The sequence below is a fragment of the Vicugna pacos genome, chromosome 27, assembly GCF_048564905.1.
Source record: "Vicugna pacos chromosome 27, VicPac4, whole genome shotgun sequence".
Taxonomy (NCBI): Eukaryota; Metazoa; Chordata; class Mammalia; order Artiodactyla; family Camelidae; genus Vicugna; species Vicugna pacos.
Genome location: NC_133013.1, coordinates 9,691,645 through 9,719,105, shown reverse-complemented (window position 1 = coordinate 9,719,105; position 27,461 = coordinate 9,691,645). Strand labels below are relative to the sequence as shown.

Here is a 27,461-nt window from a genome sequence, read left to right as displayed (position 1 = left end):
GGCCAATCCTGAAGACAGGTGTTTCCTGGGAATGTGGAGAGTTCGGGCAGCCCAGGCTGGCTGAGTTCACCCTTTCCTGCCCAACCTCCTAAGCAGAGGTGTGCAGGCCCACCCACCGCTTGTCCTCCAATACTTCCTACCTCAGCATCTCCTTGAGGATTCAAAATCATTTCCAAAATGGGATTTACAAGTTGATCCATCGGGGCACAGGATGAGAATATCAGGAATTCCATTTCTATGTTTTTTTTAAATTCGGATTAAAAAAAACATATTATTTACCATCTCAACCATTTTTAGGTGTACAGTTCAGTAGTGTGAAGTATATTCACACTGTTGTGCAACAGATAGCTGGAACTTCTCATCTTGGAAAACTGAGATTCTATGCCTGTTGAACAATCACTTTCCATTTCCCCCTCCCCGAACGCCATCATTCTGCCTTCTGTCTCTAGAATTTGACTACTTTACATCCCTCATATAAGTGGAATCATACAGTATTGGTCTTTTTGTGACTAGTTCATTTCGCTTTGCATACGGTGTCTTCCAGTTTCATCTATACTGCAGCATGTACCAGAATTTTCATCTTTCTTGTGGCTGAATAATATTCCATTTGTTTGTCTAGATCATATTTTGTCTATCTGTTCATCCATCAGTGAACATTTGGGTTGCTTCCCTCTCTTGGCTATTGTGAATAATGTTGCAGTGAACATGGGTGTGCAAATACCTGTTCAAATCTCTGATTTCAGTTCTTTTGCATATGCACCCAGAAATAGGATTGCTGGATCATATGGTAATTCTATTTTTAATATTTTGAGGAACAACTGTACTGATTTTCCACAGGAGCTGCACCATTTTACATTCCCACCCACAGTGCACACGGTTGCAATTTTTCCACAGCCTCGCCAACACTTGCTATTTTCCATTTTTTTCATAGTGGCCATCCTAATGAGTGTCAGCTTCTATGGTTTCAGTCTATAAGAATAAAAATGAAATTAACCATGACCAATATACCATAGTGGGGCCAACGCTAGCCTCGCCTTGCTTTGTATATCTTCAGGTCCCTAGACGGGTTTGGTTTCGTGAGGGAACAGGGAATGTGTCACCCTTGGGCAAGGGACACCACGGTGAGAGACGCCCTCCACCTCTGAATCATTTTTACTTTATTACCAACTATTTCAGCCCAGTTAATGAGTTTCAGGATTATATTATCCAGCTTTAATTAAACTAATCCTCAAATTACGATCAAGGAATCCTTACAAAAATGATCTTCAAAGAACCCACAGGTAGAAGATAGCATGAATCATGTAAACTTGAACAAATGTGCAAAAACCGCCAGGGGATCCATCCCTCACCCTCACGTGAGCACTCTCCCAGCCACATTTTGATGTTAAAACAAGGACAGTCGAATAAGAAATAAGCCAAAAACAGGAAGAATTAAGAAAACCACTGAAAACATAGACTTACATCCACTTACTAATAGTGAAGCCTGCTCGAAGTGTGTAGACTGCCTTGAGACAGGAAGACATCAGCTAATGATGGTGCGTGTGTGTGCGCATCCACGCGAGCCCACGTACACGTGTGCACACGACAGTCTCTTACTAATAGGGGCATATGGTCAAGCATATTTGGAGACAACTTCTCCAGATAGAGGATTAGGAATTACGGGCTCACTGTTTCTCGTTGCTGGAGTTTTCAGGTAAGAAACTAGCTTAGAGGAGTGACCTGAGGATACTGGGTACGGGCTGGGACAGTCATCACACATGGAGACTGGAACTTGGCATTGTTAAGGAGAAGAGAGTGACTTATAAACGATTACAAGGTTTCCCAAACCCCTGGCGCGAGCTCTGGTCAGCCCTAGGCAGCTGACCCCGCTGTCGTGGGGACATCTCCTGTGTGACTACTTCCTGGATCTCCTCCCTTCTTTTAAATGTATCCTCGGTTTCCTCATCTGTAAAATGGTGACATCATCAAGGGGACTGTGGTGAGGTGCTGGGCACAACGCCTGTGCTAGTCTGATTGCCAGACTATTAAGCTTTTAGAATTGGAAAATTATTGCATTCTTGGCCATTGTGAAAATCTTGGGAAGAGCATCCAAAGAAGTAAGAATCACCCCCTTGTCGGGTCCTCGCCCTCAGGTTTCTGCAGCCCAGCGGGGGGCCAACACAGCCCTGGGACCCAGAGCCAGGACTCCTCTCTTGACTTCCTGTAACCAGTCGGCATCTCCTCGGAGAACAGGACCCTCCAGGACACGCCCAGCCCTGAGCAGAGGGCCGCACTGCAAGCGCTCAGGGAGTTTTTCTTGAGGGCCTGAGTGAAGAAGTGTTTCCCTGCTTCCTGCTGCTAACCCCAGACCCTCACTTGATAAGGGAAGAATCAGATTTTGGAAAACACAGCAACCGTTTTGCAACACCAGCTGGTGCCACAGCCTCGGTGGATTTGGAAAAAAATAAAAATGCAGAAAGCAACTGGTGTCTTTTTTCCCTCAGTTCCCTTTGTTAAACAGCCATGTGTTCCTGGCGACCAGATTCCGAATGACACGGAGGCAGGAAAAAGTGGGGGAAAGAGCAGAAGGCAGGGCTCTCTGATTCCCCAGGACCTTTGTGACCGGTGAGGTTCAGGCTTTTTGCGGGATTACGGACCTGGCACGGGCACTCGGCACCCTGCTAAACCTGGTGCTTCCTCTGGCTCGAGCACTGCCTGGGATTCCACTCTGGTGAGGCTTCTGTCCCTGCTCCCTTGAGCACAAAACACTCTGCCATTCTAGCTGGGAAAGCGTGCCAGGCTGGAAAGCACAAACCGCTGGCTCTCTCTGGTCTGCACAGAACCTACACTCTCTTTGCTAAACCAACCAACCCTTTTTGGCAGAAAGGATGGTGGCAGCCAGTGAGTGGCCTGCCGTTTGCTTAGGTAGGACGTTCGGCTCCCTGCTTCTGATGGCTCCGGGCTCTTTGAATCCTGATAAATATCATTCTCAATAAATGCCTCTTGGACAACTTTCTCAAATTAATATGGATTAATTATAAGCATATGTGACTCATTTAATATTCGTGAAAACCCCTCCAATTTTTTTAATTGAAGTATACTTGACTTACAATGTTGTATTAATTTCTGGTGTACAGCATAGCAACTCAGCTATACATATATGTTCCTTTTCATATTCTTTTTCATTATAGACCATTACAAGCCATTGAATTCTGTGTGCTACACAGTAAGACCGTGTTGTTATCTATTTTATATATAATAGTTAGTATCTACATATCCCAGACTCCCAAATTATACCTCCCCACCCCCTTTCCTCCCTGGTAACCATAAGTTTGTTTTTTATGTCTGTGAGTCTGTCTCTGTTTTGTAAATAAGTTCATTTGTGTCATTTTCTTTTAGATTCCACATAGAAGTGATATATGGCATTTGTCTTTCTCTTTCTGACTTACTCCACTTAGTATGATAATCTCTAGGTCCATCCATATTGCTGTAAATGGCATTATTTCATTCTTTTTATGGCTGAGTAGTATTCCATAGTGTGTGTGCATATATGTATGTATGTGTGTATATATATATATAGCCCACATATTCTTTATCCAGTCATCTGTCAATGGACATTTAGGTGACTTCCATGTCTTAGCTATTGTAAATAGTGCTGCTCTGAACATTGGGGTCCCTTCTCTGACTTAATTATCCCCATTGCACAGATGAAAAAACCAAGGTGCACCAAGGTTAAATAACATGCCCAAGTTCGCCCAGTGAAAGGTGGCAGAGCCAGGTCTCAAACTTGTGTCTTTCTGACCCCAAAGCCCATGCCTTTCCCTGCAGCACTATAGTTGGGATCTGGCCTTTGCATGTAGCCCCTTCTGCCCTGTGCCCTCTTCATTCCAGGCTCAGGCTGCTGATGACCACCAGCTTGGCTTCTTTTTTGTAAAATGCCGTTGTCTTCCATGGGTCACAGTGTAGATGGCCCAGGACCCCAAGCATATATGTGTGTTAGAGAGCGAATACATGCTTGAGGGAGCAGAGTGTCCACAGGAGTTTCCATGATTACTGAAAAAAAGCTCCTCAATATCCCAAATCAGATTCTGACTTTAGTCCCAGATGAGTTGTGTCACTTTCAAGCATTATAATGAGCTGGATGGATGAACTGGCATGTATCTGAAACCCAATCAGGCCTCATCTCATTATCAACTGGGAGCTTCCCAGTATGAGTCAGCTCATGCTGCTATAACAAAATACCATTGTCTGAATGGCTTAAACAACATGCAATTTATTTCTCACAATTATGGAGGCTGGAAAATCCAAGATCAAGGTACCAGCAGATTTGGTTCCTGGTGAGAACTCTCTTCCTGGCTCGCAGATGACTGCCTTCTGGCTATGTCCTCACATGGCAGTGGAAGAAAGGCTCTCATCTCTCTTCCTCTTTTTATAAGGGCACTAATCTCATCATGGGGCCCCACCCTCATGAGCTCATCTAAACCTAATTACCTACCAAAGGCTTCATCTTCAAATACTGTCATATCAGGGGTTAGGGTTTCAAAAAGTGAATTTGCAGGGGAGGGGCACATTTTCAGTCCATAGACCACCCCCCCAACCAATACAGCTGACCTTATGTCCTAGTGACCTCAGGATGGCTGCAAACATCTCAGAGCCATCCAAGCAGCTTGGCCAAATCGCCTGGAGGCCTGCAGCCTGTGAAGTTACAGTTTCTCTCCTGTCTGCCCTCTGTCCTTGGTGGGGGATGTCTATTGGCTCCAATTGTCCCTCCCTCTGATGAAGGGCTCCAGGGGAACCGGCAGGGTGGGCAGCAGTGGGCAGCTCTTCCCAGAGGAAGCTGGCTGCACCTTAGCAGAATCCCTGTCGCTGGTGACAGGGCAGAGCTGCCAAGCCGCTGGCTCTCCCTGTCAGGACAACTGGGAGCGAAAGAGGAAGAGGGCACAAGAAAATATGCCAGGAGGATGCTGGAGAGTAATTCCTCAGTCTTATGTGAACAAGTTCAAGTTTATCCTGGTCCACAGTCCCTTATCTGCAATTCTGACACCCACAGATCTCTGAATATTACAAGTTTCCCTTAATCTATTTGATGGCAAAAAGTGTCCTGAGCTGATCTGAGGCAGGGTGTGACATCTCTCTGTATTCTACCTAAAGTGCCTATTCTTACTTCCTGTGCTGAAATGTCAAGGTGGCTGGGTGTGGATTGCAACCCCAGACCAGGAATTGGAGTAACTGTAAGGTCAAGGCTGTTTGAACACCAGATTGGAAACTTGAAAGGGAACAGCTGATAAGCAGAAGCGGGACCTTTCAATCTCCTGCATTGTCTTTCAGAAAAGTAAAACACACAGCAGTGTTAAGTCCAATGTCAAGTGCCCATCCCACACCTATAGCTCTAGAAAGCCTACGGACAACTACTGTTTGGCTTCCCTGCACTTTCTACTTTGGCACAAGTGATGCCATCAGCCTCCTGGAAAGCCTAGCTTTAGAGTGTCATGTATTGAGTGTTCTTATAAAGCAGGGAATCTGGATCCAGAGGCAGACACACACAATGGAGAGATGGGGGAAGACTGGAGTCATGCTGCCATGAGCCATGGACTGTTGGGGGCTGCCAGAAGCTGGAAGAGGCAAGGGAGCATCCTTCTCCCACAGGTTTCAGAGGGAGGTTGAACCCGATGATGCCTTGATTTTGGACTTTTGTCCTGCAAGACTGTGAGACGATGCATTTCTGTTCTAAGCCACCCGGTCTCTTACATTGTTATAGCGGCCACAGAAGACTCATGCAAGAAGCTCTCCCAACCCGGCCCCACAACCCACGCAGTGGCTGGAAGACACACAAGATGTCCCGAGGCTCTCTTTCTCTCTCCTCTCCTCTCTCAACTGGTCTGGGTAAGGGGGAAGGACAGAGCTGTGGTGTGGAGGGGGCTCAGGCTGTGGCCCGCCTGGGTCTGGGCTTCAGGTCCCTGCCAGCCCAGGCGGAGACCTGCGTTCTTATGTGAAGAGGAGGTGTTCACCAGTCACTGCCGGGCTGATTGGCTGCCAGGCCGTCTCCATCCCTCAGACTTTGCTTTCTTTGAAGCTTAGTGAGCATAATTAATCAGTATTCTCACTGACAACCAACTAGAGCAGCTCTTCGGGATTCAGCCCTGAGAGCAGATTTTTCAGGCAACTCCATTTGGTTTCTGGGGCCCTTCTGCAGGCTTTGCTTAGAGCCAGAACCCATGAGAACTTCACCTAGTGGAAGAAACTAGTTCTTCACAAATGTTTGGGTTCAGAAAAGCAGCCCTGAGCCAAGCCGAGGTCCCCTCACTCTCGTGATAGAGCCTGAGGTGACCCCAGCATGATGCCTTCCAGCCCCACCCCCTACTAGAAGCATCCCAAAGAGGCTGGAGCCTCTTGGTCTGTCTGGTTTTGGGGATGTCCACCTGGAAGCCCAGCCTGCTTCCTCCATGGTCCTCCAGGCCACTGCCCCACATATCCTGGCCCTCCTTTCCTCCCTCCACCATCAGAGTCAGACAAATGAATTCTCCCTCAAGGCCCCAATGGGGATGTAGTCTTGGCATTTCCTTTTGGAAGAGAACAGAGCTTGGGCTGGTTGAGGAACCGGGGCTTCTGAATGGGTGTCTGGAGGGTGAAGCAAAGCCCCTCAGGAAGGCTGAGCTGGTTGAGGACACACCTGAGACTCTAAAAATTGGCCCCAGTACCCTCCACCTTGATGGGAGCAGCACAGGCAGACCCACATCTGGGCACGTCATCCCCACCTGTCTCCTCCAAAGCCTAGGGCAGGGCCCTGGTCTGTCCCGACTGCAACCTTTGGGCAGACCTCACAGCCCTGGCTGCACTCTCTCGCCAAGGGTGCATGTTCCTGAATGTCCTGAAATGCCAGGGGAGGGAGTCAGGAAAAACAGAGGCACTGATTCAAAGCCATCTTGGTGCCAAGAACAGCTCCTGGAGTAGGGAAGGGACCTGGCCTTTTTAGAGACAGCCTTCAGGTCCCTGATTTAACTTTTACCAACAGTGAAATGCACAGCCCGAAGATCTCACCCTCCTGGTTTTCTTCCCTCCAAGCTGTCTGCCATTTCTCCCTTTAAAGGAGGAATCCTGACCTTGGGTTTTCTCCACAGCCCCCTCCTCTCCCTGCACTCTTGTTCTCTCTCTCAAGTCTTATCTAAACCCATGGCTTTTGCTGTCCTGACATGCCATTGTCTTCTCATAAGCCTCTCTGTGAACTCCAGACGCACAGAGCCGAGGGACCAGCTCCCTTTGAGTACTTCAAACTGGGCAGGTCCAAAATCAACCCTATGATAGCTCCCAGCCCACCTCCACCTCTTAGGAGATGGCTCTGACCCATTTGTTCCTTGTGCACAATCCTTCAGTGGCTCCCTGTTGCCCCAAGGATACAGTCCAACCTCTAACTGAACACTCAGTCTGGCTTCCACAGGCTTTTCTAGCTTCTGGCCCCATGCTTCCCCCACATGCAATGGTCCCTGATACACAGGCTACTTATCAAAGTGCCTGGGGGTGCTATAGGCAGTCCATGTGCAGATGAGAGCCCAGGGGTGCTAAACAGCCTGTCCTTGGAGGTGCAGGACACAGGGAAGAAGGCTCTGCCTCCCTGAGCACAGCAGGTCACAGCACGTTTCCCAAAGGCCTCAAGGTCTTATGCTCCCTGCAGCTCCCTCTGTCTGGCACGCGCTTCCTCAGCTTCCTCGTCTGGCTCAATCCCATCTGTCTCTTAGAACTCCCGTGTACCCTCTGTGAACTATATCCTACCCCGCAGGCTGGGTCAGACATGCCTCTAGGGTACATGCACCTTGATGGGAGCAGGTATGTCAGGTCTCGTGCATGGGGGAGGAACCATGGCCGCCCCTGTTGGCGCCTTGCCACTGAGTGAGCTCCTTGAAGGCAGGGTCCAGGCCCACAGAGGGCCCCTGGGAATGGACTGGATGGCCCCAGGTATTGGGTTTTCAGGGACTCCCCTTGGCCCTCCATCAGGGTGAGTCCACCTGCTTCTTTCTACAGGAGCTTTCCAAGCTGGGCCTGGGGAATGACCTGGGGGTGGAGCTGCGGATTCTTCAGCTGCCAGTGGATTACAAGGAGGTGAAGAAGAGGGTCACTAGAATCTGGGAAGATCTTCAACCACAAGTAAATGACAGCTGGGGAGGCAGTAGGGCCAGGGGGCTGGTGCTGGGGAGTGAAGAGGGGGGCTGATAATGTGGTGGAGACCCAGAGCCTGTGAACTCCTGGGCCTTTTTTTCTAGGATTGATGGCTGAAGTGCACCCTGCCCCCACATCCCCAGACCATTTCATAAGATTCCGGGTCTATTTGTAAAAGTTTAAGATGAAATGCAGAGTAGAACTTGGAAGAAGATTCTGAAGAAAGAGAGAGAAAGAGGAAAAGAAATAGAAGCTTTATTCCCAGCCAGGACTCAAAGATAGTTTCCACCTAACAGAGAGGCCCTTAGTTATGTCCCAGCCAGGCCCATGCAGGGCAGGTGGGGGTTGTGAGGTGGGCCAGGAGGCAAGCACCTCTTCGGCCTGGACCTCTTCTGCCTGGGAAAGCAGTTGGACAGTGGCCCACACCGGGAGGTGGGAAGGGGGCCCATCTGGAGGGGGTCATTGTCATCACTCCCAGCTTAGCTTATCCAGAGTTGCTATATAGGAAACTTACACAAACATCCTCCAGACACAAAGCCCAGATGATGAGATTAACAAAATGTACACCACCAAAACGTTAAGACGGTTAGGACGACACCCCAAATGTTTTGATAAAACAACCAGCTACTTTTCCAAAGAGGAAAAATAATCGGCTTAAAAAATTCTAGCAATATTTTATTGGAGTGTTACTGACTTACTTCATCAGCGTTTCCTTAAAGAGATGGAAGATTCCCCAGAAAGGCTAATATCCTGGGATAGCCTTAGATACCAGCTAGACCTCCACAGAAAAAAAAAAGGGAATAAATACACTGCCCTGAAGAATATTTTCAAATATAAAGGTATTTAAATTAGATGCCACATGGATTTCTATCCAGATGTTTTTCTTTCCAGCATATGACGGGAAGCAAGCAGGGATGGGGGTGGTGTGGGCACATTTAGGGGGTTGAGGTGTCTTGCACCCCAGAACTCTCCCTCTGCACCGCCTGGGGAGCAAAGCAGACCTCAGTTTCCCAAATCTCCCACCTCCACGTGTGTTCACACAGCTCGCCGTGCACGTGGGCGTGGACCCCGCCGCCAAGGCCATCTTTCTGGAACAGTGCGGCAAGAACCGGGGCTACCGGGACGCTGACATCCGGGGCTTCCGGCCGGAGCACGGCCTGTGCCTTCCGGATGGCCCGGAAGTGATCGCTTCGGGGGTCAGCATGAAGGCTGTCAGCCGGCGCGCGAGGGTCGAGGGCGTGGAGGTGGCGTTTTCCCGAGATGCGGGCAGGTGAGTTCTGTCCCTGGTCACGGAGGGGAGGAGGAGGGGCTGCGGTGGCCGCTGGCCCGTCTTTCTCCTGGGATGTGCCGTCCTGTGCTGTCCAGCCTGGCGCTTGGTTGGGGGAGGGGGCCCGCAGGAGTCGCAGTTGCTCGCTCCCGCCCAGGTCCCGGTCCCGAGGCCCCCTCCCTCTCACCTGCCTTTGGTGGCTGGCAGAGGAGAAGGGGTGTGAATGCAGGTGTTGAGAGCCACCAACGTTTTGTGGGTGCTTTAGCTTTATTTATCGCCGCTGAAGTTGTGAGTTGACTGTTCTGACTTAGCCCCCAGTAAAGGTTAATTTACCTCTATTTCTCCAAACTCTGACCCTCGGGAGGCAGTTTCTCCTCCCTCCAAAGAATGAATGAGAAAACTTACTGAATTGAGACCTATGGACCCTGCTCTGGCAGTAGCCTGGTGGAGGCTCACTGCCTCTGAGGGGAGGGTTCTTTTCTGTTCGCCTTGGAGTAGGAGAATAAGGAAAGGGAAGCCGAGATCTATGCAGCACAAGCTTTATTCAGTGGCCAGAGAATGGAGAAGTGGAAGTTAGTTTACAGATCACCTTCTCGCCCACCTGGCCAGAGGGATTTGATTTTACAGAGTAAAAACAGAGGGAGGAGGAGTGAGGCTAATGATGGGGAGGCATGTGCATCAGTTTGCCAGGGGAAAGGGCGGGGCTTTTTCTGAGGAATTGGAGTGCCACCCCCTTTTTATCCTTTATTGGTCCTTATAGATCCTTGGGTCTGGCCATGGATGCTGGTAGGTGTGTCATTTAATATGCTAATGTAGTAAAATCAGCATATGATGAGACCCAGGGTCTGTTGGAGGTTAGATTTGTCACCATCTTGATCCCAGCTGGTTCCATCTGTTTTCTTATCTCTGAACCCTTTAACTTAAAGATTTACGTTAACTCCTGCTAAAGGTGGGAGTTCACAGGTTGTGAGCAAAGACCTGGAGCAGGCCTGTCAATAGAATTACTCAGTGCAGACGTCAATGAGAAGGGTTCGTGGAGGAAAAGAGTTTTGGGTTAGTTGATTGAAAATCTGGTCCCTGCTGGGGTTCGGCTGTTTGCTGGTCGTGGGACCAGGAGGCCAAGAGCCATTCTCTCCTCGGCTAACTCCCAACAGCATGTTCTTTCCGAGGCAGAAAAACAAAACCTAGGTCTCCCTTGGTGGCAATCCTCCCTCATGCTTTGGGGCTGCTGCATTGCTGCTTCGGCTTACATTTCACTGAGGTTAGAGGCTGGTCCAAGGAGTAACTTGGCGTTCTGTATGGTTGTAGGTATGTCTGCGATTACACCTACTACCTGTCTTTGCATCATGGAAATGGGTGCGCGGCGCTTATCCACATCCCTCCATTATCTCGTTGGCTCCCGGCCAGCCTGCTGGGAAAAGCCCTGCAAGTCATCATCCAGGAAATGCTGGAGGAGACCGAGAAAGCCCGGGCTCAGGGCCTGGTTCACGGGAAGCTCGGCCTGGGCGATTTCAGCCAAAGGGAACTGACAGGGGGACTGCTGCTTTAGAGAAAATTAAATGTTTCAATCCCATGTGTAGAGTTCAACTGTGCTTTGAGAGGCTTTTAAAAACTTACTTGTAAAACAGTTTACACAGAGGAAAAAAGTTCTGAATTAGCCCAACGAAATCACAAAGGGTTATTTTATTGTCAGAAGCAAGAAGACCACTCTGAAAGGCAGACATTTCACAGGGGATGCACTAGCTTCAGCTATGGTTTTCCTGACAATAAAATGAAATGCTGGTGATTTTTTGTTTCCCTCGTAAAAGTCCATGCAGTGGGCCTGTGTGATCCTGCCCAGGGTGCTGAGACCCCAGACCTGTTCTGCAGAGCCCTGCATGGTGGGGTGACTGTACCAGCTGATCACGGGAGATGGGGGTGCAGCCCGGGCACCCCACACTGGCCTCCATACTGGTGTGCCCGGGTGCTCTGGGCAGTGAGCCACTGAGTCTCTAGTGTTTGGGGTTTTTTTTTTCTTTACTTTACTAAAAAATTGTGGTTAAAATACACATAAAACATACCATTTTAACCATTTTTAAGTGTTCAGTGGCATTATGTACATTCACTGTTGTACAACTGTCACCACCGTCCATCTCCAGAACTTTCTCAGCATCCCAAACTGAAATTCTGCCCCCATTAAACAGCATCTCCCCTGCCCTCCCCTGGCCCTTGGGTTATTCTGCTCTCCATCTCAGAAGCTGACTCTTCTGGGGACCTCATATACATGGAATCACAATGTTTGTCCTTTTGTGATTGGCTTATTTCACTTGGCGTCCTGTCTTCCAGGTTCATCCATGTTGTAACAGGTGTCAGAATTTCCTTCCTTTAAGGCTGAGTAAATTCCATTCTATGTATTGACCATATTTTGTCTATTCATCCATCTTTTGATGGACACTGGGTTGCTTCCACCTTTTGGTTATTGTGAGTACTACTTCTGTGAACACTGGTGTGCAGATATCTCATAGAATCCTGGTTTAGTTTCTTGGTGAATATACCTAAAAGTAGAATTCCTGGATGAGAAGGTAATTCCACGTATGCTTTGATCAGCTGCTGGAGCGCTTTTCCTGGCAGCCGCACTACTTCCCATTCCCCGGTAGCGTTTGGTCCTAAAGCAAAGGTCAAGAGCTGGGTTTAGCTTCTCTGCAACAGTCAGTATTACCCCTACCTTTTTAGAAACAGAATCTCCCTTTTTATCTTCCGTTTTACCTTTATGACACTGTGCTGGGTTTTGTGCCAAGCTGCTCACAACAAGGTTTTACTTGTCCAATGTGTTCTGGGGGCAGATTTCCAGTGGGAATCCCATTAGCAACATTATTTTTTGGAGGAAGAGGTTTAGCTCTGGGAAATTTCTTGTTATGTTGGTGTGCTCACAACTATCATTTCCCACTTAATTCTGTTAAAAAAAAATCACTTAGTGCCTGGATTCATTCACTGTAAGAAGCATCTGCACCTTAATAACAAAGGAACTGGGCAAAGGAACTAGCCTGTTTTACCGGCAGCCCTCCAGCACACGTGTGCGTTTGTAACAGCCTTCACAGGACCTCGTTTGCAAATGAAACTGGCTAACTTGATATAAAACAGATCAAAGTCCTACTGTAGCAGATCAAAGGCAGCAAGTAGGGTGGGATGATCTGGCCAGCAAGCACAGGTCCGGCTGCACGGCTGTTAGTGTGGAGCGCCTTCTGTGTTTGTAGGCAAACACCTGCTGCCCAGAGCCCTGGACCCCCCTCGTTTTAGCTCCTGTCTCAGGATGCTAGCAAGCAGGGGGTCTCTGGGACCCTGCTCCAGTGTTATTTCAGATTGTAAAATGTGTATGGCTTGGCACCAGACTTTTAGATGTCAAACAGTTGGGAGGCCCAGAGCTCCCTCTTGATGAACGTCCCTGTCATTCACTTCTGTGGCCATCAAAGTTCTTTAGGGAGCACCCCAGAGGGCCGTTCCCTTCCTGGTCTAAGTGGCCTGCCATCCCCTGCTGGTGCACACCCTGGTCTGTTTAGTTACAGCTGATACGTAGCAGTTCTGAGTTTCAGTTTGGAAGCTGACACAGCTTCAGAAGGCTGAGCCCTGGGCTGATCATTTAACAGCTGGGGGAGCTTAGACATGTCTGCATGTTTGCTCATCTACAAACCAGAGTAATAAAAATCCATCCTTTGCAGAGTTGTTGTGACGATCTGGTGAGAGAGTGCATGTGAAAATCTGTCAGTGATGAGAGAACACTTACTGAAGGTGGGCTCGTGGCTGGACCCGTGAGGGTAGATATGGAAACAGCCCTGCTGGATTGTGGTCTTGGGAAATGGCGTGGTGAGGAGAGGGTCTCCCACTTACGAGGACCCAGCACCCTCATCCTCAGAAGAAATCACCGCTCCTCTGACGGAGGACAGGTGCAGACTGCACCCTGCTGCCTGGAAGCACAGCATCCACCTGCTGGGAATGTGGGGATCCCAGCAGCTGCCCGCGTCTGCCCGGCCAGGGCCCAGACACCCACCCGAGCCTGGGCAATGTGCCTGCCGCTAGTCATCGGTCACCTAGTGAGGTCCCCGGAGTGCCATGAACTCTAACAGTGGTAAGCAGAAACCCTGGGGCAACGCCAAGCTTGAGAATCCCTCTTTTAGAAAGGTCTTTTGTTTTTAGTTCCAAATATTTGTGAGACTCAGAGGTCTTAAGTGAGTGTGGCCTGTTGCTTCTACTGCCCACTCCTTGCTCTGTGGCCCTTTGGCCAGAAACCTGATTTTGTTACGAGAGTATAATTTCCCATGATCAAAGTTTAGTGAATGATCAGCTTGTCCTCCTGATGTGTGTAAGGCTGGATTCTAGAACATTTACAGTTTGTTTCCTTTGAACATGTATTCACGTCTCCTGCCATAACAATTTCCCATGGCAAATGATGGCGATGCCAGATTGGAGAGTCCCTGGGGCGGGCCATGCTCATTGGCTGGAGAGTGACATTCTTCCCCGCAGGCGACCTGCATCCCCGGGTGCCTCTGTGGCCCTCACTGGTGCCCTCTGAGTAGGCAGGCTGGCTGTGAGGGACCAGCAAGGACATGAAAATGTGAAGTCCTTTGCCCCAGAGTCCCCCAGATCAAACCTGCCTTGGCCTGACTTTTGTCAGTGGAAGGTCTAGCAAAAGTCTACAGATCAGTCAAAAATGAAGTACAGATTTCTATATTTTTATGTATTCAAATTTTCTTCTAGCTGAGTTAATGGAGAAACAGAATAGCTTCCCTGTTCACCAGCAATTTGCATGCGGAGATCTAGCTGTCAGAAATAAAGCGAAGCCTTCACACACGACACCTCCCAGTGACATGTGTGAACACACACGCCACATGTAGCTCGGCTTCCCCGCCTCAGAAGCATGGTGAGTCTTCCAGAAGGGGTGGGGAGGGGCAAAATCAAAGACCAAAAATGCATACAGAATTCTTTTATTTAACTTAAACCATGTAGTACTTTAACTACTAGAAAAAAGCAGAGTAAGAGAAACTAAAGTTGCCTTAGCTTCAGCCATTCAAAATAGACAAAGTTTCTTTTTTTTCATAATGTAAAGAATCCAGAGTATATCGCAATAACAGGAATAAATTCTTACAACAGAATATACAAAAAACATTTTGAAATTTTTTTCATCTACTGATTTTTTTATATAAACAGAGGAATTTTTTTAGGAATAATTTATACACAGAAAGTCATTTTATGTAACAAATTGGCCATGTTATTACCTTTTTTTTTATTTTTTTTTTAAAAACATTTTTTGAAAACAAGAAAACTCAGAAAATGCATTATTTGCGATGCATCCATTCCATCGCGCCTTCTGGTTTGATTTTTTTTTTTTTTTTGTCCCAGAGGTAGACAAACTCTGGCAAACCTCTCACCTCAACCTCACTGGCTTAGAAAACAGACAGGTGTTTTTGCCAAGCATCTGTTCCACCTGCGACGGTGTCTCTGCAATGCCAGACATCCAAATGAAAAGTTGCAAACAAAACACAAATCGTTTCTGGACCGTTCTCCCATGTAATGCAAAACATCCAGATGTTTCCAATGATGGAGATTTTGTGGAGTTGTGTAGACCTAGCCAATAATCCATTGGGAGCCAGAAGGAATGGAGTCAAACTTACAAAAAAAAAAAAAAGCTTGCATGTGTATAGTTTTTATTAAAAAGAATATGTTTGGAATTGAAAAAATCGATCATTGGTGTTCTGCCTTAAATAAAAATAAATAGGGTCTCTTCCTGTTATTACAAAGTGTTAATTATATGAGGCATGTAAGCAAATGGCCTGCGTGCACCAGAATGATCATCATTTGTGTGATAAGTCTGTAGGCTGTGATCACTGTGCAAACCATCAGCTGGGCAGTGGTGTCCCTCCATCCCAAGGCATTGCGTCTAACAGCACAACTGCCAGCCCAGCCAAGCCAGATGCTGATGGTGCCATGGACACCGCGGGCTGCAACACCTCTGCTGTTTCCTTGGCCAATGAGGTTCTTTCAGTCTGTTAAAGTAGCTACACTCCAAAGGGAAATGACCAGTAAAAGATGATCCCCTTCCCAACCAGAGGGTTCTGGAAGACCAAGATACTGAAGATACAGAACTACTTCTTAAATCACCATCATTCCTTTGTTATAAACTAGGGCACAAAGCATGGCGGGGAAGAGGGGGAACCACGGCTTGGGTCAGGGAAAAATCCTTTTTTGGCATATTGTAAAGCTAGCTAGTAAACGAGTGTCCTAAAAAAATGGATCACAAACACATTTGCACACACAGAGGAAAAAAAGTGTCTTTAAATTATTTTCGGCAATTATAAACTACAAACATTTTATAAAATTATTCTATGTTCTTACAAAAATGCAATGAAACATTTAATTAGTTCTTGTAAACCAGATCTTCGTCAACTGACTACCCGTAATCTACTGGACTTAAAAGCCCTATTGAAAATGCTAATGAGTGACTAAAATGATGTTTACCAGAAAGATGCGGACACACACAAACGGGGACACACAGATGCGTGAGCGATACGTTCTCGCATAAACGAAATACAACAAAGCCCTAAAGTCATGCCCCAGAACCGACACCCGACGTCTGCGGTGCAGTTTGTGTTCTTGAACAATCTGACTGAGCTCGGCAGTCACAGTTTCCACAGTAGGATATTAGGCTGATTGGTTGAAACCAAATGCCCACGGGTGACTGTTGAGCCTTCAGAAACCATCCAGTTCCAAACACAGCCCACACTTCTTCCGAGCCCTGAACCTTCTGCTCGTGACTCCTCTCCGTGTCTTTCACGATCCCTGCTACAGGGGTTTCCCCCTGCCTCGTCACTTCATCATCAAGGGGTGTTCATCTGCTTTTCCTCTAAATGCTTTCCTCAGCCAGTCATCTAAGCTGGAAGCCAAAAGTGAAACCCTCTGGCCTGTCCCAGGTCTGTATCTTCAGCATCTCTGGCAACAGAGGTTCAATCTAAACAGCATCGTCTCTTGTTCTCGTCTGTACCACCAGCTATGTCAGAGTGGAGTAAGACAGTTTGATTTTCATCACTGGTTCTCAAAGAGTGGATCTCTGGTCCATATCTCCCAACGCCGCTTAGCCCAGGAAATAAAAAGCCGACTAACAAAAGTAACATTAACAAAAGAACAAACCCCAAACCTTAAATGCATTACTGGGACTGCCAGAATGGGCCGAGGCATACCATAGAGCTTTACAGCCAACTGGAGGGTGCCTGTGTTTTGGAAAGGAGTTGCCTTGGACACTGTCTGGCCAGAGGACCCAACAGTGACAGCTGAGGACCTTGGACCAAGCATCTTAGCCTTCTCACTGATGTGAGCTAGTGCGACCTTGCCGTACCGGCCGCCTGCATCCTGTTTGGCCACCTGCCGGTGGAGGCAGGCTGCTGAGAAAGAGGCTTGGGTGGAACACACTGGCCTAGAATCTGGCATCAAACTTGGCTTGTACATCTCTCATCCCAACCGAAAAGCACCACTTCACGCCAAGCATTTCAGCATCGGGTAGTTCCACAAAAACCACATTTCTACCATTGAAATGTCCCGAGTCCTAAGAAACAGGCTGGAAGGAGAGGCCACTATCCAGCCACGAACACGGTCTTCTCGCTTCCAAGGAGGAAGCTCATTCCAGCTGTGTCAAACAGCAGGACATCCCGTGCAGGACACCTGGGGTGGTCTGGGTCTCACCCAGCGCAAGTGCCACAGCGTGTCCAGAAGGCAGCAGGCCTGCTGCCCTGGGGCAGGGCTGTGTCTGGTACGTTTTGATGCTCACGTCAGTTCAGTGATGTGCCTCAGTGGTTCACGTCACTTCAAGCAGTGGGAGCTGCTGTCAGAAGAGGGCTGCGTGGAGAGCGCCGCACTCAGCTCGAGTAAATTGTGTGGAGCATACAGAGGAGGAAACCAAGAAGAGGTGGGGAAATCAGCACAAAACTAGGCCAGGACTGTGGAGAGCTGATGCCTTGGTAGAGTCATGGTGGGTGGTCTGGTCCAGTAAATGACTGCACCGTCACGCAAGCAGAATTCTCTCTTTTATTTAAGTGTTTCTGAAGCATTCGTTATGATGGGCACTACACTGTTAGTGTTTTCGTTCTACTCAAAGGAAAACCACCTACATAGAACAAAAATGAAGTGACACCAACAACTCGGACAGTTTCAACAAAACCCTTATAACCAGCTGAATGAACTGTAGAAATCCAGTTGTGGAAACCGGGAGGGGTGTGCAAAAGCAAGGAGAGGCCACTATTCCTAGGGGTCACCTGCAGTGTGGCAGCGGGAAACCCTGATCAAACACTTTCTCAGTGCCCTTACGGTCCCAGGAGACGTGGGAGGGGCGAGGAGTGTTCTAGCAGGAGGGAGGAAGCTCCTGAGCTTAACTGCAGTCCTGGGGCTGTGGAGGAGCCCGCCACACTGGGGGAGGACCCCACCGCGTTTCCCAGAAAAGATGCCAGTGCCTGTGAGAGCAGCAGCCAGCGGGAGAGGGACGGGGGCTCGGCCCGCCGCTGGCCCCCTCCAGCCCGGGGGTTTGGTTCGTCTTTGTCTTCCCCTGGGGAGGAGGTGAGGGTGAGGTTGAGAGCACAGTCTGGAGGGGAGGAGGGGGTCCTTCTCCGTACATTCTACGTGGGACTGGCCATCGGGCCAGCCTGGGGCTGAGTCAGCGGGAGCCGAGCCCCCACACCTGCAGGTGACTGCAGGGGCGACAGGGGCTCCCGGAGACGCTTCCCCACCTGGTGCCCGGGAAGCCTGCACACGAGGTCGGTGGTCGCAGAGCCCAGCAGCCTGGGCCCTCCCCGCCTCTTGGGAAACCAAGTCAGAGAAGGACAGAAGCGACGCAAGTTGAGACGTCGCAGAAACGGGGAGCTGTTGGGAACGGGTCGGGGCAGGGGGAGCTAGTGTCGCTCTGAGCCTGGAATACAGCCTGGCCTCTCCTGCGCCACCTGGTGTGTGCGGCTGTGGTGTGGACGAGGTCACCAGTATCAACGGCATATTGTCAGGTGCTGAGAGATGTGAGATGTATCCTTTTTATATATACACATATACAAAATAAGAGTGAGGTAGATAAATGTTTGGAAAAAAAACAAAAAACCAAAAACTGTCCCGTCTTACTACACACACACACACACACACACAAACAACTCTTTTCTCAGTATTTAAATTCATAATGGGGCTTCTCTACAGTGACTGAAACTGGTATCACAAAATAAATTAAAAGAACACTCCTACATAAAATACCTTCTTAATTAATTTTTTCTTTTTCTTTTTTTTTCTTTTTCCCAAGGGAACAACTATGGGACAGGCTAGAGAAAAGAGTGGGACTGAAACTACTGACAAGCAAAAAAGCACTACAAACTTTCTTTTTTGTGTTTAATCTCCAGTCACAACTAGCAATCATCATATTGTAGCTTTGTTCTTACTCATAATTTAAACATTTCCATCCCAGAAGCAACTCTTGTGCTGTCATCGCTCTGTGAGAAGTGCTAAAAACTAAACAAAACAAGACCCCCGGGCCCGAGGACTGGGACTCCTGGCCAAGGAAAGGCGTGCCAGCGCCAGGGCTCGTGGCCCCTCGGCCACGGCGGCGCCTGCGCTGTCCCCACCTGGCAGCGGGCTGGCTGGCACCCCGAGGGTGCTGCCCCTGCACCCCACTCCCAGCCGGTGCCAGGGTCCCCGGGGAGTCTGCTTCTAAAGACAGGTAGGTGGGTCTGGAGGGTGGTGGCGGGAGGCTGCAGACGGGCCGCTGCACCCCTGGACTCAGCAGCGTTTTCCATGGGATGGAAGGGTTAGACAGCCATTGAAAAAAATAGTAATCCAAATGCCTAGTGTATGCAGTTAAAACTGCTGTTGTACCCAAGAATTAAAAAAATAGAGATATGTGTGTCACAACCAAAAACAAAGGCAAGGGAAAGAGAAGGTGAGACTTTCCAACAATGGTGAATATAAACACTGAACAAGGATGTGCGAAATATTTAACCTTTTTTTTTCTGACCTGAGTTTGTATCATGTCTTGCACTGTAACAGACTCAGACGCTGCGGGAGAGCAGGCTGAAGGGAGCCCGTGCGGCCCCCTCCCCGCCTCCTCCCCCGCCAGCCTCGTGCCCACAGAGCCTACGGGGAGGACAGAACTGACGGGGCAGGGGCCAGGGAGGGGGCGTGTCTTTATAAAAAGGCATCAAACAGTTCATGGCAAATTATGTTATAGAAGTATCAATTACTGGGAAAAGAGGAAGAAAGTCACGCACTCTAGTACAAAGCATAAGAAGTTTCTTGGAGTGAGCAGAGAGGGAAGAAGGGTAGACCTGAAGGTTTTCATAGATTAAATCCACAAAGATAAAGAACAAAAAAAATAGCAGCTTTTTTTTTCTGTACAGACGTATAGATGAATATCTGAACCGTAAAAAAGTTATAAAAGTGACATTAAAGACGATGTGTATGCAAATGTTTCATGGTCTAACATAGAACTGTAAGACCCATGAAGAAGTCCTAGTAACAGAGAAAATGTCAACAAAGCTTAGAATGCTTGAATCCATTTACTGCTTTTCTTCGGACTGTGGTTGTGGTGTTTGAATTTCTTTCCTTGCAAACCTGCATAAACGGTTGGGCTGAGTCCCTGGAAACCCCTTCCCATCAGTGTCCTTGGGGGCCGGGTGGGGGAGCTGGGGCGAGGACAGGAGACTGGCACGCGGACGACCTTTACTCAAAGCCTGTCTTCCAGGCTCCCGACAGGGCCTGTTTTCTCCAGATTTCCTGGGGGCTGGAAGGTGGGGGTACGAAAGAGGGTCAGGGAAGCTGGTTCAGCTTCTCCCCCATCTTCACTGAGAGAAAGTCTCATTCTGTCCAGTTCCCCCAAACAATAACCTAGTCAAAAGCAATTAGAGCTGTGTGAACGTGAGAGTTGGAAGGGACACCGGGGACAGCCGGACGGAGGGCATCACCGGCGTGGCCCTTAGCGCGCACCGGGCTGCCGGGCTCACCCGGGGCCTCCGGGAACAAGGAAGCAGCGTGAGGACGGCGGGGGAGGGAGTTCGGGGTTTGGGCAGAATTTGGCAGCGTTAACACGGTACCGACCTTGGATGATGGCCCTTTTTAAATTTCCTATGTCCCTAAAAAGTTAAAGATACGGTTAAAAAATTCCGTCTCAACATGTTTTTTTATAAAGACCTACGGTGACCGGCAGGTGTGTTCAGGGGCCACGTGGGGCCACCCAATAGAAAAGGGTGTCCTGGCTGGGCTTGCGGCCAATGTGTTTCCATCACGAAGCAGAAAGGGAGAGAAAGGAGAGAGACAGACAGAGAGACGAGAGGGAGGAGGAGGAGAGACAGGGAGAGAGTGAGGAGACCCAATTCTCAGGGCGTCGGCTGCTATTAAGTGTTGTCCTTAAGGTTCTTAAAGGCCCGTGTCAGTTAAGGGTTTGGGCAGGGAAATAAAAAGCTGCTTGCATATTGAAAAAAGGAACATCCCAAATGTGTTTACTGCAGAGAAGCCGTCTCCCGTGGGCAGCAATGGCGGTTCTGAAGATCCACTGAGGTACAGGAGGCTGCGGATAGATTGTTAGCACTCTCCCCCCACCCGCCGCCGAGCCTGCGCGTTACTGTTTGCCCGGGACTCGGCTCCAGGATCAGCAGGTCGAAGACTGGGGCAGAGGCAGGGCCCGCTCGTTCTTGCGGCCCCCGTTCATGTGCGCGTAAGGCTGTCTCTCGTCGAAGCTGGCTCGCAGGACCAGCACGCCGGGGCCGGGGCCGTTCTCGGCCTTGTGTCCTGAGTGTCTGTCGGGCAGCGGCAGGGAGGACGAGGAGGCCGAGGGGTCCAGGGGGACGCTCTCCATGTTCTCCGGCTCCAGGTCCAGCTCCTCGGGTTCGGGCGGCTTGTTCTCCTCGCTGTAGTAGAAGGACACCTCCCGGAAGCCGGGCTCCATCTCATCCTTGATGCTGCTGATGATCTCCAGGAAGGAGGGCCTCATCTTGGGGTTGTACTGCCAGCACATGCGCATCAGCTCAAACCTGCGGGGAGACAGGCAGACGGGCCCATGCTGGAAGGGAGGACGTGGCCCAGCAGCCTCGGGGGCCACCATGGCTTCCTGACCTGCGCGAGGACGTTGGGTGCCGAAAATGGTCCTGCTGCCTCTCTGGGCCTCCGGCTGTCTTGACAGCACAAGCAGCCCTCAGCTTCTCCTGACTTACATCCCATGGCTGCATTCACTTCACCCGGACCCAGGACCCTCCACGATACAGAACCCAAACTCCCACTGCCCGAGAAGACAAGGACACAAGCCAGTTCAGATGAGCCGGTTCACACAGACTCCTTATTACAGGAATTCGTTCTGAAAGCATCTCTTGCAGCCACTGATTAAACATTATTTTCCAGAGTTAGAATGCAAGAAATCTCCAGTCTCTCACTAATAAGGTCAAGGAATGATCACAGCTTTCCCCACAGTGATCTCTCTCTTAATTCCACCTGTACTGTTTCTCAGCTTTCCCCGGTGGCGGGGGACCACTGGCAGAGAACTGAGGGCTGGCGGGGTGAGGGTATGGCTGCAAGACAGAAGGGGCGTGCACCACCCCCCACCCCAGGTGCTGGGGCTCAGGCTGCTCGCTGTGTGCCCGGTGGTGGCAGAGCCAGCCTGGGAGCCAGCGAGGACCTGAGCCAGATGTCAACAAGCCAGCAGGGAGAGCCCCGTGCCAGGGTCCCTGCACAGGCCTGGGACAGGCAGGGAGGGCACCTGGACTGCCGCTGCAGGGAAGTCCTCAGGGTCACGTGGCCACAGGGAGCGGCCCGGCCAGTGGGCCTGAGCCCCTGAGGGCAGGAGCTGCACATGGGAAGAGACAGGCAGGATGGTGCTGCCTGACCCAGGAAGGCCCAGGCTCGACGGGCTGGGAAGGCCCACGGGAGGAGGGGTGCTGCGGGGGTCCAGCTGAGCAGACCTTGGGGGCCAAAGGGAGGGTGGATGCACAGACGTCCAGGCCAGAGCGAGTTCTGAGTGGGTTTCCCTTCCCTTCCACTTCTGTTCTCCAGAAAATTCCATCCTGTGTTTTGTTTTAAAACTTCTGGCTAATGAGGTGCTTTTCAGTAAAAGTGGCCAAATGGAACTTCCCACCTCTAGGAAGCTCCAAGCACCCCAAACTGGCTTCCGGCCTCTGTCAGGCTGACACTTGACAGACCGACCACCGGCCTAAGTCTGGCCCCAGGAAGAGTTCATGGAGAGAGAGCCCGTGGGGCCCGGGGAAGCTCCCCCACCAGCTCCCCCACCCGCTCCCCCACCAGCTCCCTTGAGAGACGCAGGGGAGAAGGCCCCAGGTCAAGTCAGATGGAAGAAGATGTGACCTTGAAGAAGGGTGGCAGCGGGAGAGAGGCCTGCTGCCTGCTTTTGTAAGTCATGTTTTATTGGAACAGAAACACCCACTCATTTACATATGGTCTGGGGCTGCCTTCAAACCACAACTATGAATTGAGTCGTTGAGATTGGCCTACGAGCCTGAAATATTTACCGTGCAGCCCTTTACAGAAAAAGTTTGCCACCCCTGCTCAACAGGAGAAAGAATTAGACGAAACATGAAAACTGACTAGTTTTCTCCCTTCCAACTAAACCACCTCCACTAGGTCACGACCCCGCCTGCATGGCAGTTCATTAGCGCTCTTGGAAGTTTTATGGGGTAAACTGCTTTCCCCTTCACGAGTCTGGGAAGGTGTGGGGCATGGTATGTCCCATTTTGTGGATGAGGAAGCGGAAGGACCAAGAGATTAAATAATTTGTCCAAGGTCCCCAAACCAGTGAGAGTGGAGCAGGGATGGAGTTCTCTGTGATAGCTGTGGTGACACTGAACGCCACATACCCCAGAAAGAGGAATCTTCCCTTAACCTAAACAAGAGAAACCGGGGCCCTGCCAGCAGACCCTCCCTCTCCGGGCCACCCGCCCGGCAGCTGCGGGGATGCAGGGGGCTCTGCAGGGATAAACCGGCAGCTCTTCCTTGGGTCGGAGGGCAAACAGGCCTCCTTCCACGCCCCACCTCCATCACTTCCTAAGAAGAAGGACCCTCCAAAAATAAAAATTAAAAAAGAGTCATAAATACACGAAATCCCTCTCCATGGCCTGGCTGCGATTTCCTCTCTAGCTGGCTTCTCCCTGAATAGAAGCATGGTCAGAGCCAAGGACACGTGATGCCCCTGGCTCCCAGCCCCTGTGGCCGAGAAGGTGCCACCAGCAGGGGAGGGACTGAGTGACGTGAGCACAAACGAGCCCCGTGACACCACTTGTAAACCATTCCAGAGTCACAGCCCTTCCAGTGCTGCCCATAAAAGGAAGTCTTTTTACTCTGTGGGATTCAAAGCCTTGTTTACACTATCTCCACAAGAAAACTTTCCAGTAGACTCTAGAAGGATTTATGAGCTGATAAAACTCCTCTTTAAAAACACATTTTTTTACAGCTCTGTGAGCTGGGGCTGTCCTTTACTGAACCCATCCCCACTGCTGGAGGGTGGGCGTGCGTGAGCACAGCCCTTCACCTGGGACAGGGACGAGACCAAAGGGTGGCCCCAGGAGGCCGGGTGACGGTCAGGGGTGTGACGACCCAGGGACAGCCGTGCTTCCTTTCCTCATCCTGCTCACTGTCCCCACCCCACCCCTGGCCCTGCTGCGTGCGGGCTGGTTGCGACCACAGGCCAGGATGCCTACGGCAGCCTGGCACCCGAGTCAGCCCAGTCCACGTGATGGCTGTCACAACAAAGAGACCACATTCCAGAAAGGACCTGCGGGGCTCGGACACCCAACCGCCAGGACGGTCTTGTGACTGCTTCTCAGCCAGGAGCGGCAGGGGCACGGGGCCTGCCGCGTTGCTCACCCCAGGCTACTCTGTTTCAGGGCAGAGATCAAAGGTGGGGCGCGTGGGCCGTGGGCAAGCCCACCACAGGCTGGCTGGGCAGGAGGGGCTGCTCCTGACTGGGTCCTACTCACGTCCCCCTGAACCAGCACAGGGCTCCCAGCATGGGGGGGGGGTCTCAGCAGCAACAGGGAAAGCCACGTCTGAAAAGTGGAAAACCACCCATCTCCATGTTTCGGACTCACTCATGAGTCGAGGACTCTCTGGGCTAAAAAGTTTAAACTCCTTTCTGAACGCCAGACACTGAGGACTTCACTGGCAAGTGGGGCACTGGCCTGTGATGCTGTGGAAGCCGTACCCGCAGAGAATACGGCTCTTGGCCGAAGGGTCGTGCTGGGCACACACCCCTGCTCTCGCCTGAGCCCCACGGCAGCAGGGTCCGGTCCTGCTCGTCCCCGGACGTGATGAGAGCTGGGATGGCTCCCCACAGCCCCGTCTCTGAGCCGGCAGCCATCAGCGCACGCTCAGAGGGGCTCAAGGACATTTGTGGCCTAAGTATGGAGACCTGAGCCCAGGAGAAAGGTAAGAACACACCTTGTTGTCAATTTAAAATACAGACCCACCGGCGAACCATAAGCCGAATCTGTCTGCCCGCTTGCACAGTCAACTCACACTGACCCCGGGTGCTGGGACCCGGAGGCCTGGACACTGCACGGTGGGGACCGTGCAGCCTTTGCTCCAAAAGCCCCCACACCTTGTGCCACTGAGGGGGTCGGATCTGTCAGCTGCTCCAGGGGGCCCGGCTCTGCCCAGAGGCCCTGCCGAGGGCCTGCAGCGTCTTCCTGGTGCCGAGCTGAGGTCCACCAGCCACCCTGCCTCATGTTACCCTCCGGGTGCCGTTCACACCCCTGGAGCCACACAACTGAAGTGGCTTCTCTCCCACGTGGAGACCCAGCAGGGCTTTCCCAAGGCAACTCCCAAGGGCTCAGGGACCTGACTCTCCTCTGGGAGAAACAAGAGTCCATTCTTTCATTTTCTGTAATAAAAGAGCCGCTCTCCCAGAACACGGCTTCCTTAACTGAACTCATCCATAAATCCACAAGGACAACACAGACACTCCCTATGAAACTGACTTGCCTCCTTTCATTTTGTTCTTTTCTTCGGAGGGAGAAAATCTGCCACGGGGGTTCTGGATAGCAAAGCAGAAATGCCTCCTGGATTACACATTTAATATTGCAGAGTAACCTCTCCGTGTGAATTTCCTTGTCACTCTATGCTGGGAACGGGAAGTGCACTGCCTTTCCCAGGGCAGGGGGCTGCTTCCCAGGCATATTAAATTAATATTAAAACTCCAGTCACCTGGGGGCGGATCAACTTCAGGAGTCCCACAGATTTCTCAGAGACAAGTGTTTACCCAAGTCAAAGAGGAAGTGCAAAGCCTTGCCTCTCCTCCCTCCACCCGCAAACCACACAGACAAAGCTCACACCTGCTTTCTCGGACTAAGCTTGCTAAGACACCGCTGACTCCAGCACGACCTCTCTTCTGGCACCGGACACTTCACTGCAAATTCAGTGGACGTCCCTCCTCACACTCCACTGCTTGTATTTTTGCTCTGAGAGACGATTTTTCTTACAATGGGCTGACAAAAAAGCAGTGGCCACACTATTCAAAGTGGAGAGTAGCTGGGTGGGTGTGGCAGCTGGCCTCTGAAACCCCGGTGGGCCCCAATTCCTGGTGCCCGGGCCCCATATAATCTCCTTTCACGTCGAACAGGGTGTAACCAGGGAGATGGTGGACTCTGTGGAGTGTGACTCCTAGGCCATGAATGACACTTCTAGGCCTCTGCTCTGCTTGGGATCATTGGCCCTTGGGCAGCGTAGGAAAGCTCTGGGCCCCTGCACCACATGTGGCCTCCTATCTGATTTTCTCAGGCCTATGAGCTAAGAATGGTTTCTACATTTATAAATGGTTAAAAGAAGTCAAAGAAGACTATTTTGTGACAAAAAATGAAAATTACATGCAATTCAATTCTCAGTAACCACAAATAAAGTCTGGTTGGCGCACAGCTGCACTTGCTCCTATGACGTCTAGGGCTGCTTGTGCAAGATGGTGGCAGAGGGGAGTAGCTACAGGTGAGATCGAATGGGCCCCAGTGCTGAAAATATTTACTCTCTGTCCTTCCAGAGAAAAGGCTTGCTGAGCCATGCTCTAGAAGCCAGCTGTGTGGCAGAGAGAGACTGAGGCCTCACGTGGCACCCAGCCACGTGAGTGCCCCACCTTGGCAGTGGATCCCAGCCCCATTCAAGCCTTCGGGTGACTGCAGCCAGACTGCGACCCCTCACGAGACCCCCAACCAGAGCCCGCTGGCCAAGCTGCTCCCAGGCTCCTGACCTTCAGGGACTCTGTGGGATAATAAATGCTTATAGTTCTCTTAAGCTGTCAGGTTTCAGGTAACGCTGTACTGCAATGTAAAACCTGACACGGGCGGGGAGAGGGAGAATTTCCATGAGGAACGAGAAAATGCACTAAGTGGCCTTTTGAGTCTCTTCCAACTTTAGGTCCTGGAGTCTGAAGAGGCAGCGCTGGGAAGTCTGCTAGGGAGGGCTCCAGGAAACCCAGTGCCCCACCCATGCACTGCCCTGAGAAGTGGAGCCTCCTGTCATGGGCGCCTGATCCTGGGCCCCATGTCCAGGACACATGCAGGTTTCCTAGTCCGGGCGCATGCTCAGCTCAGATGACCAATGGGTACCCTCATCCCAACACACCCACACCCACATGGAGTTTGATGTAAAGATGTGCCCTTCCCTCTGGCACTCCCAGGCCTTTTTCTTAACTTCATGCAAGCTGTCCCTGGGATAGAACAGGCTTTGGCTGAACGGGCACGCAGAAGCAGCAGTTAGAGCACGACCCCCAGCTGATCTGCTCCTGAAGCACGGGGTGCTGCCCCGAGTCTCTCCAGCCTCCCCAGCAGGCCCTGCAGCAGCATAGTCTGAGCCAGGAGAATAAGCCACCACCCCTCTGTGGGGCTTAGGGATTCAGTCTTGGAAGCTACTCTAAAGGTGCTTTAGAAAACACAAAAACCTGGGTTTGTTGATAGGATGATAGTTTCTGTTTCCCAGGCTGTGGTAGTCAGATTCTAAGACGGTCCCCAGGTTCCTGCTACCTGAGTGGTGGGACCTGTGAATGCGATGGGATTTCACTACTTCATTAGGTTTCTAATTAGTTGCCTCTGAG

At 50.6% G+C, this 27,461-nt stretch overlaps 2 protein-coding genes across 8 annotated transcripts in view; one reads left to right on the top strand and one right to left on the bottom strand.

The window, feature by feature from the left end:
- The window catches only part of PGPEP1L (pyroglutamyl-peptidase I like), a 40,845-nt gene extending 21,009 nt beyond the window's left edge, over positions 1 to 19,836 (top strand). Inside the window, exons 3-7 of one of the 5 annotated variants that reach the window (XR_012064730.1) lie at positions 7,996 to 8,118; positions 9,174 to 9,400; positions 13,093 to 13,499; positions 14,129 to 14,291; positions 18,693 to 19,836. Coding sequence is in view for 2 of the 5 variants with exons in the window: in XM_015245474.3 (XP_015100960.1) it covers positions 7,996 to 8,118; positions 9,174 to 9,400; positions 10,706 to 10,946 (591 nt within the window). In the remaining 3 variants the exon portion in view is untranslated. Of the gene's footprint in view, positions 1 to 2,132; positions 2,463 to 7,995; positions 8,119 to 9,173; positions 9,401 to 10,705; positions 11,471 to 13,092; positions 13,500 to 14,128; positions 14,292 to 18,692 lie in introns of those variants that run through there. The other 4 variants (XR_012064731.1, XM_072950712.1, XM_015245474.3 and 1 more) reach the window with 4 other exon arrangements.
- The window catches only part of IGF1R (insulin like growth factor 1 receptor), a 282,688-nt gene continuing 269,565 nt past the window's right edge, over positions 14,339 to 27,461 (bottom strand). For all 3 annotated transcript variants that reach the window (XM_072950708.1, XM_072950709.1, XM_072950710.1), the window contains exon 21: positions 14,339 to 21,411. In XM_072950708.1, the coding sequence (XP_072806809.1) occupies positions 21,030 to 21,411 (382 nt within the window). In that variant the 3' untranslated portion in view covers positions 14,339 to 21,029. The remainder of the gene's footprint in view (positions 21,412 to 27,461) is intronic.